General features: G+C 39.6%; 1 protein-coding gene and 1 non-coding gene across 3 annotated transcripts in view; one reads left to right on the forward strand and one right to left on the reverse strand.

The window, feature by feature from the left end:
• The window catches only part of MRPS6 (mitochondrial ribosomal protein S6), a 35,824-nt gene extending 32,649 nt beyond the window's left edge, over positions 1–3,175 (forward strand). For both annotated transcript variants that reach the window (XM_026664204.2, XM_026664203.2), the window contains exon 3: positions 2,306–3,175. In XM_026664204.2, coding sequence (XP_026519989.1) covers positions 2,306–2,483 — 178 coding nt within the window. In that variant the 3' untranslated portion in view covers positions 2,484–3,175. The remainder of the gene's footprint in view (positions 1–2,305) is intronic.
• LOC148130476 (signal recognition particle RNA) lies at positions 1,061–1,356 on the reverse strand. The gene has a single exon (XR_015750019.1).
• Positions 3,176–12,625: the final 9,450 nt, after the last annotated feature.

The following is a 12,625-nucleotide window of genomic DNA, read 5'->3' on the forward strand; positions in this document are numbered from 1 at the left end:
GAGTTTTGGAAACCCTTCAGCAAGCAAGTTGATTAGGGAGAAAAAAAGGAAAAAGGGAAGTGAAAGAAATGTGACCAATCTTGGAGATGTTTTGTATTAGCTTAATGGACACATGATTTATTGGGAAACTTTCTGTCAAATGGATAGTCACTTTCAAACCAAATACTTCACCAAGATTCATAGAATGCAGACATATGTTACCTTGTGTATAGTTTCTGAACCTTTTTCAGGTGAACAATAAAGGCTAAGTAATAAAGCTGTTTTTTTTTTAAAGTTATCTTTCCATTTTCCAGCTTATTGCATTTTATAATAAAGTCATAAAAATATTTTTATTTCTCATATCTCTTCTTTATAGAAGAGTGCCAACTTCCCTTCTCCCAACATTAAAAATATTTATTTAAAGAACTTAACAACTGGTTAGGCAGGCTGCGGAATATATCTTTAAAGAATTTTTATTTTTTAAAAACAAACGCACATAAAACATAAAACCATCTTCCATTTTATATACATACAGTGTGTCAGTTGGTTAAAAATCTTTTGTGCTACCCTTTTGTAGTCATTTACTCACAGTTTATATTAATTTTCACATTGTCAAACTAACACATGCTTGTATATTTATCAGTTATTAATCATCCATGACTAAACTATTTATTTCATCATTTTATATGAGATGTTCCAAGTTTTATCTTAAAATTTATGCTATACTTTCAACCAATGGTTATATATGTCTATATTATGTTTTATATCAATCTATTAAATTTCTATCACAGAATTATCTAGTCTGTTACATTACCATGTCTTTTTGTCCAACCATTGATAAAATAAATCCCATATCATATAAAATTGTTTGTCTTCTTGTCCTCTAATTTCAAATGTCAATTTACCCATTTCAGCACAGTCCATAATTTTCGTTGGCTGCAGCATATATCTGTTGAGTTTGCTTGCGCCAGTGTTGCAATTGGAATCATTTTAACAATTTTATTAATATTCTTCCCCATTTTAGCCAAAGTTTTCATGTAATGTGTTTCAATTTTGACAAGAGTATTCTTTCAGTTTTTTCATTCATTCCTTGATTTTCCCAGCTAGATTTTGATTAAACAATAGTGCTTTCAACCCTTTGGTAACTTCAGTCCTTTTTTTTTTTGGACCTGTTCCATCTCTGACCTGGGCTGGTTCACCCTTCCTTAGGCAACCTGGTGGCCCTCGGCTCCCCAGGGATCACCATATTGATACCAAACTTAGTGTGGACACCCGATCGGCATAGCCCACTGCAGCCCAGAACTCCTGAGCTCAAGCGATCCGCCTGCCTTGGCCTCCGGAGTAGCTGGATTACAGGCTCGCACCACCGCACCTGGCTAATCTTTTTTTTCTTCGTTAATTTAAAATAGACTCTTCATCTTTTACTGTTCATTACTCACTCTGCAAATTGGTATTATTATTGGTATTTTGGAATTAACCGAAATTTTAAGTTGCTTGTTTTTCATTTGCTTCCAATTCAACATTGGTAAAGAACTTGTGTTTTAAAATTACCTAATTTAGTCCATAAATCTGCTCATTAATCCTAAATCCAGATGCTTTCCCCCCCTCCAAAAAAAAAACACCTGATACTTTCACTTTTGAAATCCATGTTTTGATGGTTCTGATTGGTAGAAACATTCCATAATTAGTTTTCCTTTTAACAAATTTTATATTGCCTTCCCGTAGCCTGTCAGCTTAATGGCCGGGTTGCCTTGCAAAGGGAGATGACCCTGTAACGCTTTTTTCAGTGAATGCCCAGAAGCCAGATCGATCCAACACAACACTTGCTAATCTGGGTGACAATAAATCTGGCATGGAATTCAAATTATGTATTACCATCATATTGAATGTCTGTGTAGATTCTTAGTTATCCAAGTCATAGTTGCCCTTAGCATTGGTAGAAGACACAAGCCCCTCAACCATGATGAAGCACTGTTCTTTTGAGGGGGGGATATCATTAATAATAATAAAGTAAAAAGGAAAATAATATAGGTAAATATTTAAATTCTGACTTGCCCCTTTATGGGTTCTCACACCATTTGACACCACTATTGGAGCAAATTTTAGAAACCATACTCTAGTTTTATACTTACCTTGCTGTGTAATATATATGGATGCCATTCTTGCTTAAATTTAGTTAAACTTTTTGTAGAAATGTTCAGGCTGAGATCAAGGGAGGGGTCAAGACCATCTTCAGTTTAGACTCTCATCAATCTCACAAGATACAGCATATATTATGTCTTTTAACATAAAACCTTTTTAACTGTTTTTTTCCCCTTATCTCCAGGTATTTTTTGGTAGACTTTGATTCTGCTCCAACGATTATTACAAATCTCATGGACCATTTAAAACGGGACATTGATATAATCAGATCTACTGTTTTAAGACATCGTATAGAGCGGACTGAAGAATGTATAGGAATAATTCCAGTCAATTATATAGAAGAACTACAGAAGAAGAAATAACCAAAAGTGATACTATAGTAATATTATTACCATTAATTCAGACTTTATCATAAGCATGTGTGAAATGTGGTATGATGTTTCAACTATTATAGTTTAATTTTTGGCTACTATAAAGCCCATAACCTCTACTCTTATTTCTGTTATTTTAAAAATCAGAAAGCTTTTTCTCCCCTTTTACTGCTTCTCTTATTTAAATCTGCTCTGCGCCCAAAAGCTAATCCTGATATTTTTTAGAACTTGTTTTCAAGTAAACAGTTTTAAGAGCAATTTGTATCATTTAGATATGGCACTCGTAAAAAATGTAAAGTGTTAAATGAAATGGTTGAGAATGCAATGAAATGTTCAAAAATCAGTTTTATAGACCAATCTGCATAGTCTGTTCTCTGGCATATTGCTTTCTCCATTCACCACAGCTAAAATCTAGTGAATTTGAGTTCACAGAAGTTTTTAAAAAATCTATATAGCTTTTTAAAATCCCAACAGTTTTAAATGTAATTTTTGTTTTCAAAATTTTCAACACTTTGTTTTCAAACTACTATATTGTTACATTATTATATTCTTAAATGTAATCTCTATGGACATATTGATTTCTTCTAACAATAAGTACATAGCATTGATAGTTGAATCAGTTTCATCATCTTACCAGCTTTCAATGCATGAATTGATTAAATAAAGTTGTAGCAGTTGCCTCATTTTGTTTATTTTTTCTACATTTTGCTTTATTTCATCCCTCAGTATATCAATATGTTATCTACCAGACTGGGAAATCCTTCCTTTCCTTAAACCAACTAGGCATTAACAAAAAGAATAGATTCATATGGTTACTTCTTTAAAAAACAGAGCCATATTCATTATAACATATTGTGTTTTGGTTGTTGTAATTCTTAAAAAGCCACATCAGACATCAGCTATTACAACAGGCTTTAGTCTACCCCACAGAAAACAGATCTGGTCTATATCTGCTTGTAGTTGTCTCCTTTTATTTACTAGAGGCATTTTCCCTAGCCTTGAATTCCTTTTCAGATTCATTGTTATAGGAGTCCAATAGACCTTCAAACTGAGGAGATTACACTCTAGGAATCAAAACTCTTGAAAAGTTATGTTCCAGTCTAAAAAACATAAGTTCAAAAAATTGCTGGTTCTATACTGGTAGAAATCAATGTGGACAAATTCTGTTAATGTTAAGGAATGTTATGCAAATTTATCTAAATAACTTAAAATAAAATAAAAACCCATTGTGTTAAAGAAAAGCTGAGAAAATGAATTAAGGCAATTACTTAATGCACATCTTTCAGTGACATGTACATTAAGATGAGAGCCACAGATACAGTAAAGCAAAAAGTGGAAATCTGTCCATTATCAATGACAGCAAAACATTATATTGTACTGTGGTTGTATTCATGAGCAAATATTTTCATCAGAAATATCTTTATGATCTATTTGTGGCTGTGTTACAATGAGATACATTAACTTCTTTCAAATTCCTTCACTTACCCTAGTATGTAGTTTCCTTTTTAATCCAAATATAAATATAATTGAATCTCTCTGCTGCCCAGATCTGTAATTAGCTATTTAAGGTTTGTAGTATGCATTAGCTTTTTAAAGCCCCAAATAACAAGCTTTCTTTGGAGTATACATTGACTTAATTCCAAGGTATAAAAGTGTTTCTGGGAAAATATTGTTTTTAATTAGGTAAGAAGAGGAGTCGTATATAAAGTAGTAGGTCATATTTTTCTATTTATATGTTTATATGATATTTCAAGACCTGAAGTCACTCAGAGCTATAGATAATTAGGTTAGCATTTTAAAAATATCAGGATTTGGCACTGTCCTTTAAATAACCAGGAATAGATTTTCATAAAATGTATTTGCCAGTAAGAAAACAAATAGTACAGTCCTTTTGGACCCAAACCAGCCTTACTGGGGCAAGGATTAGGGTACGTACTTGTAAACTACTTGAAACCAAATATAGTTAGATGTGTAAATTCCAAATGGGCTTTGAAAAACGTCCAGAACTTTGAAAATTATGGGGGAACTGGGAAAAAAAAGAACCTTAATTGGCCTTCAGAGAGGGAGAGAGAGAGAGAGGCTACCATTAAAAAGTATATTTCAGCTGTTCTTCAAGGTTTTTTCCCCCTTTGAGTCGTAAGAAAGGGCAAAAGAAATCATGGGAAAACAGAAGAGGGTTGTAAATGAGAACTAATCGGTGGTATGTTTTCTGTTTGCAACAAAAGAAACAACTTTTGGAGCTATGCCGTAACAATTTTAAAAATTTTAAAGTCTTTCATAAATAATCATGATTGGCATGGCTAGACATAAAATTCTCATTGATCAATAAGGTCAATTGCTACCAATGCTACTATGTCCCCCTCCCCAGACAAGGGCTTTTAACTTGGCCTTTTTTCCCAGGTCATATTTGTAGTGTTATTCCAAAGTGAAAAGTATAATTGTAGCAATCCATCACTTTTTCTGGAAATATGAAATCGTTATAATGAATAAAGATGATTCCAGCTTTCCGTTTAGTTTGTGTATTTGGGTTTGTATTTGTTTCAGCTTAATTAAAGGGACAACATCAGAAGTCGGATGAAATATCCACAGACATACTAAGCTACTGGCATTATGTGGCTTATTTTGGTTGAACATATCTTATATATTTCAGACAAAATAACAATTTAACCTCATATCCCAATATTTTTCAGTTAAGGTTCGTTGGCTTTTCAGGAGACGGGGGAGTAGGATTACCTCTGTATTTAGACAATTTATGTAGCTACCAATCTCAAAACAGTGGCTCTGGATGGCATAGAGGATTAAAACCAATAAAACGTACAAGAATAGAAAACAGTAATGCATAATACATCCCAGGGTCTAAAATCCATTACCGAACAGTACAGATCAATCAACAAATTCACTAACAGGACAAATTTAACCTTCTCAACTTGGTGTCTGAAGGTACATCCAGATCTTTAATGCTTTGCAAAAAGCCAGAGGAGTCAGTGTCATCCAGATCATTACAGGACCATGTTCCATAGGGCATTTGCTACAACAGAAAACAATCTTTAGGCCTAACTCAATGGAAGGGACCTCAAGCATGCCAACTTTACCAATTCGGATTGAGTAAACAGAAATGACTGTAGAAAAACAGACACACAAGTATCCTGGCTCCATCCATGCTACATATGTGTTAAAGGCAAACTAGGAATTTGCTTTGAATTATCCATGTCTGTTTGGGGTTTATTGTTGGAAAGCATTATTAAGTTGAATTATTAACTTTACACAACAGATTGGTAATCCATGCTCCACAGGTTTCCTGCTTTCCTAAAGTTGTCTCCTTTGCCAATGAAAATTCATAACATGGTTTGAGACTTTTAATGTTCTGTTAACTTTGTGCTTCAGTTAAATTTAATTTGGCTAAAATTAATTAAAAATTTTAGAAACTATTTTTGTATCTTAGCCCTGTTTTGAGTGCAATTACACAAATATGTTTAATCTGGTTTAAACAGGGTTAGTTCTAATACAAGGAGAAATCGGTGAGAAGAAAAGTTATGACTTTCTGTGAAAGTAAGGCCTATTCGTAAATTCATTTAGTGTGTGGATAGAAGCTCTAAAACTCTACAGCAAGTTAGACTTCATATCTGCTAGGATTCGTTAAGCTATGAAACTGCTAAATGCAAAAAATCTCATATATTTCCCATGGGAGAATTTTCAAAACATTTTTTTAATTTCATCTTATTCAAATGTACATGAAAGTAATAACAATAAATCCAGTAAGACTTTTCTGTAAGGATACATCTGGGCTGTGAGTAAAAAAACATCTTAATATTGCTCAAGGACAATTACAATATTATTTCATCTGCTGACAGCTTGAATCCTCTCCATAAACCTCCTAAACTGAGACACAGAAAAATCTGTGAGTTTTACTGCAAGTACTGATCAATTTGACCTAGAACAATTTTTTGATTTTGTTTCTAATCAGTTAGAATTTATGAAACAATATAAAGTATTGTAACCAAGATCTCCATCTCACCATGTGCAAGAACAGCTAACTAATTCATAATCCAAAATATCCAAAGCTGGTGAGAACATCACCACAACATTATCAGTATGTCTTCTTGCACCAAGACAAGAACATAATGCTTTGAATGCCACCAAAGGACTCCATATAAGCCATTACTTGGAATTTTGCTAGGTGGCACAGTAAATTGGTGAATATCTATTTTGAGCAAAACCTGTCAGAATTTAACATTTTATATAGTTTAGTTGTCATTGCACCTCGTACAACAAAATCAAACACCGTCTTCAGTGCACATCATGACCATGACCATGAAATAAACACGAACACACATCCTTCACCCTCCACACATTGAACCGAAAATCTGCGACACCGCACCAACACTGCACTATACAGCAGAATTCAAAAGACTCCAGCCAACTGATCTTTAAGCACTCGGCCAGAGATACCGTCAGGACCGGCAGCCTTTCTCGGGTCCACAGCCCTCAGAATGCTCCTCACCTCCTGTTCCTCCACAATGAGGTGAGGGCTACAATTAGCTGGTAGTTGTGTTTTATCTGTCTCTGATGTCTCCACTTCAAAGTGAGCAAAGAAATGATTCAGTTCCTCTGCCAATGAAGCATCCCCCTCAGCAGGGATGACATTGGTCGGTTGATGGTTTGTAATTTGTTGAATCCCTCACCACACCTGCCTCATGTTATTGCTATAAAAATTATCCTCAATCTTCATAATCAGTCTTGGCCTTCTGAATACCTTTCTTCAGATTAGGAGACATGGTGCCTGGATGTTTCTCATTTTTTGCCAGAATATCACTCATATAACATCCCCTGCCTGTCAAGACAGTGATCACACCCAGGCAGTTCAAATAGATAGCACATATTTTGGGTTAATTCTTAACATTAATGTTTTATCTTCCAACAAGATGGAACCCAGATCTGTAATTCAAGGTTTCTTCCTGCAGATCCTTTTTTAAAGAGAGCCAAATAAACATTACCAAATGCAAATATCCTATGGCTGGCAATTTCAACACCAGAATTGGAAAAAATATAAACAGTTATGTCAGGAAGACACAGTTTAGTCCAAAGGATAATACCGTATTTCTCACAAAATAAAGCCGGGCCTTAGGTTTTTTTGACCCCCGAAAAAATGGCTAGGCCATCTTTTCGGGGGTGACTTAATTTCCTCCCCCACCTAGAGCGGCCCATATGCACTCCCCTCACCACAAGGCCGCTTCTATCGGCCAACGAAAGCTCCCCGAAAGCAGAGTCCCCAGCCGCTTCGGGGCGAGGCTTCGAGGCTGCCCATGTCCCCTCGCCATCAGGCAGTCTCTTTCAGGTGATGGAAGTTCCCCAAGTGCAGTCACCAGCCACTTCGATTGGCCGGTAGAAGCGGCCTCGGGGCGAGCGCACACGCACACGCCCCTCACTGCGAGGCCGCTTCTATCAGCCGACAAAAGCTCCCCGAAGGCAGAGTCCCCAGCCTCTTCAGGGCATAGCATGGCTGCCCGTGTCCCCTCGCCTTTAGGCAGTCTCTTTCAGGCAATGGAAGCTCCCCAAGTGCAGTCACCAGCCACTATTTTAGCAGCAGTGTACCCTGCCCCCCATGGGTTATGACAGTGGCCCCTGATTTCTTAAAATTGTTGAATACTCCCGAGGTAGACGAACCCATTGTGGGATTAGCATCCTTGTCCTCCATTCCCAGTGAGGCGCTGGAGGCATTAAAGCCAGAGGAAAAACGGGATGAGCTGGCCCTATGCAGGCCCCATCAGTCTGATGCTTGGACCATCAGAGCAGCCACGGCCGCTTCATTCTTTACCCGTTCTTCCCTTAGATGGCTCCGGCTATTATGGGAGCATGTCCCCAATTCTAACATTAGAGCACACCAAGACATTGCAAAACTTACAGCAGCCTCTGAATTCTCTACAGACGCAACCTTTCATGCAGTTAACTTTTTAGCCACATGTCACAGCGCAACACTTGTATGGTTAAAGCATTGGCAAGTGGATATTAAGCATAAATGCAAACTCGCTTCATCTCCTCTTGCGGGAGACAGACTGTTTGGCCCTTCCCTTGATCCGCTACTTATCAAGACTCGAAACAAAAAGAAAATTTTACCTTCCCTTTTTCGGAAGTCAGATCCTAGAAACCCTCAGTCCTTTCGGGGGGGGATCCTTTCGGCCCTTTTATCAGGGACCATTCTCAATCAGATACCAGAGACCCTCACCCTTCTGACCAGGGCAACAGCCAGAGAGTTCAGACTTCGGGGATAGGAACCGAAGGGGTGGCCAATCCAAGAGATCCTTCCGAAGAGCAGGAAATAGATCTTTCCGGCGTCCAAGATAACCTCATGGACCCGACTCCCATTGGCAGCCGCCTTAAATTATTCGCGGACCAATGGGACTCCTCAACATCTGATTCCTGGGTCAGAGACACAATCAGATTCGGCCTTACACTGGAGTTTCAATCTGCTCCCTCAGACTTCTTTATGTTGTGCTCTCTTTCCAGAGATCTGGTTAAACGAAATCTTATGGAAGCAGCTATTCAGCATCTACTGGACATACGAGCCATCCAACCAGTAGCTACTGACCAATGAGGGCGAGGTTTCTATTCACATCTTTTCGTTGTTCCCAAAAGTTCAGGGGGATGGACAGCAATCCTGGATTTGAAACATCTGAACCAATTCTTAGTATATCGCAAATTTAAAATGCACACCCTGCAATCTATCTTTCTTGGCATCAGAAAATGTAACGTCCTTACATCCATAGATCTGACGGAGACGTACTTACATATTCCCATTCAGCCTTCCCACTATAAATTTTTACGATTCTGTTATAATAACCTCCATTTTGAATATGTGGCTCTTCGTTTCAGACTAGCATCTTCCCCCAGGACCTTCACAAAGGTTCTCTCAGCTCTTGCTGCTCATCTCTGAGGTGTCCCCATACGACAACAGTGTTACCTTGATGATATCTTAATTTTGTCATCATCCGCTCATCGAGCAGTCAGAGACACTCAGACTACATTACAATCCTTACAACTACATGGATTCTCAATCAATTGGAAAAAGAGTCAATTAACACCATCGACTCGATTAATCCATCTGGGGGCAGTCATAGATATGATAGAAGGCAAAGTTTTTCTGTCACCAGACAGACAAAACAGTATCCATCAATTAGTTACCCAAATCAGGGTTTAAAAAAGGGTGCCCCTAGCTGAACTATCAAAGTTATTAGGCAAGATGATCTCATGTATATCTATTATTCCTTGGGCCCGCCTCCACACTAAATCCCTCCAGTGATTCCTGCTCCCATACCAGCGATCCAGCCGAAGCAACTCCAAATACAAGGTCAAGGTTCCATCACAGGTCCTCATATCTCTCCTCTGGTGGACCAGCCCAGCCATAAACAGAGGTTGTCTATTCAAAGAGCCCCACAAATTTACCATCACCACCGATGCCAGCCTGTTCTGATGGGGAGCTCACTTTCAATCGCTCGCAGCACAAGGCCGCTGGTCCTCCATAGAACAGTTGTGCAGCATAAATTGGCTGGAGCTTTGAGCAGTATACCTGGCTCTCCGCAGCTTCCTTCCACAGGTACGCAATCAACACATATTAATATTAACCAACAATGTGACTGCAAAAGCTCACATAAACAAACAAGGGGGAAACTCAGTCGAAGCACCTCATGCGAGAAGCGGAGCGCTTATGTCGTTGGGCAGAGAGCAACCTGCTTTCCATCAGAGCAGAACACACTTCAGGACTGTCGAATACACAGGCAGATTGGCTAAGCAGGGCCACGATAGATCAATTGGAGTGGCGCCTCCATCCGACCCTCTTTCAAGAGGCAGTCAGGAAATTTGGACAGCCGGTGGTAGACCTGTTCACTTCCCCCCTCAATGCTCAGCTCCCGAGATTTCTTTCCAGATACCCCTCGCAAGGAGCGGAGAACTTTAATGCACTCCATTGTCATTGGCCCCCAGGGCTTCTGTACGCATTCCTGCCACTTCCACTGATCCCCAAGGTCATCCAGAAGCTGCTCGACGAGAGGGCGGAGCTGCTTCTGGTAGCTCCTTACTGGCCCAGATGGCCATGGTTTGCACACCTCTGCAGTCTATCCATATCACCACCATGGAGAATTCCGCCAGACAGGGTCTTGTTAACCCAGGGACCCCTTCAACATCTGGACCCTCAATGGGTGCACCTGACTGTCTGGAGGTTGAGCGGAGTCATCTGAAGAGCGAAAAGTTTTCCAACAGAGTTATCACCACCATCCAAGCTGCCAGACGCCTCTCAACAACTCGCATCTACAATGCCACGTGGTCCAGGTTCTGCAAATGGTACACCAAGTCTCAAATTGATCCCATTTCTCCATCTGTGGCTCAAATCCTAGAGTTCTTACAAAATGGGCTTGACAGGGGATTATCACCTAATACGTTGAAAAGACAGGTGGCGGCCTTGGTGTCAGTTGTCACTTATGAAGGTCTACTATCTCTTTCCCATCATCCACGCATACAGAGTTTCCTTCGAGGAGCCACAAACTTATGTCCACCAGTGGTTCACCGTTATCCCACTTGGGACCTTAACAAGGTCCTTCTTGCACTCACTAAGTGCCCTTTCGAACCTTTGCAATCATCAAGTCTCCAATTTCTGGCATATAAAGTAGTTTTCCTCATAGCGATAACTTCTGCTCATCGTATTTCGGAACTTGCAGCCTTGTCGATCAGACAAGATCTTTGCGTATTCCATTCCGACCGGGTTGCCCTTCATCCTGACCCTACATTCATACCCAAAGTTAATTCAGCCTTTCACAGAGCACAAGAAGTGATACTTCCTAATTTTTGTTCCAGGCCTTCCCAAGGGTTGGAATGACAATGGCATCGGCTGGATGTGAGGTGAGCATTATGAATATATATTCACCGCACAGCGTCTTTCAGAAAAACAGAAGCTTTATTTGTGTCCTTTCAGCCCAACACTCAGGGATGCAAGGTCTCATCTTCCACAATAGGCTGTTGGCTACGGGCCTCAATAGAGAAAACGTATCAGACTCAATCACTACAGGTGCCCAGGGGCATAACAGCTCATTCAACAAGGAGCGCCGCAACATTGGCAGCATGTTGGGCCACGCAGGCACCAATCACTGACATCTGTCAAGCTGCAACCTGGGCCTCTCCATCGCCTTTCATTAGGCATTATAAAATAGATGTGTTTGCGTCAGCTGAGGCCTCCTTTGGCAGAAGGGTTCTGCAATGGGTCCACAGGGACGAGGAGGGGATTCCAAGACAGACAGAGTCCCTCCCGTAGGACAGGCCAAGCTTTGGTATGTCCCACTATTGGATGCTCTGAACAGCTCATGGGAGAAAGGGCGTTGGTACTTACCTGACACACCCATTCTCTTTGAGCTGTGAAGAACATCCACCCCACCCTCTTTCTGTCTGGTGGGATCCTGTTTCGGCCAACAAATTTTAGCGCACTAAGGGTGAGGGTGTTTATTTCTCTTGTCTTCGCCAAAACTGGGGAACGCTGGGGAGGAGTCCCGTGGAGGAGGAGGAGCGTTCCGCAAATTAAGCCCAGCCTAGACAAACAGAGACTAAAGCACCTTCCACTACTGGAGGCTCTTCACAGCTCAAAGAGAACGGGCGTGTCAGGTTAGTACCAACGCCCTTTTGCTCTGGTTCTCTATTAACAAATTACTAAAAAAGGAGGGGGTTTCCATATTCCAATCCAATTCCAGTGTGTATCATACTTTTAGTTCAATTAATACAGTAGTGTGCTAAGCTGCCAGCTTACCACTATCTGTCATTCTAGACTGCTTTCAAGTTTTTGCAGAATGCCTTTGTGTGGGAGCAGATCACAGTGACAATTAGGTCAAACAGATTTTGCCTCCACTGATTTCTAAGAGTTGATTATTGTCTCTTTACAATGGATTTAAAGAAACCAACTTTTCTGTTGGATAAAAGTCATAACTAACTGGTAGAGTACATTCTTTTTTTTTTATAAATATAGTTTATTAATTTTTACAATTAAAACCAGTCACAATACATACACAAATAAGCAAAAGAAAGAAAAAGAAAGAAGAGAGAAGAGGAAGAGAGGGAAAGAATTTTGAGAAAAGAAAGAAAAAGAAAGGGGAAGAAAG

This window comes from Notechis scutatus, chromosome 5 (genome assembly GCF_049901735.1).
Source record: "Notechis scutatus isolate UNSWTSFEM ecotype Mainland chromosome 5, rNotScu1.2, whole genome shotgun sequence".
NCBI lineage: Eukaryota > Metazoa > Chordata > Lepidosauria > Squamata > Elapidae > Notechis > Notechis scutatus.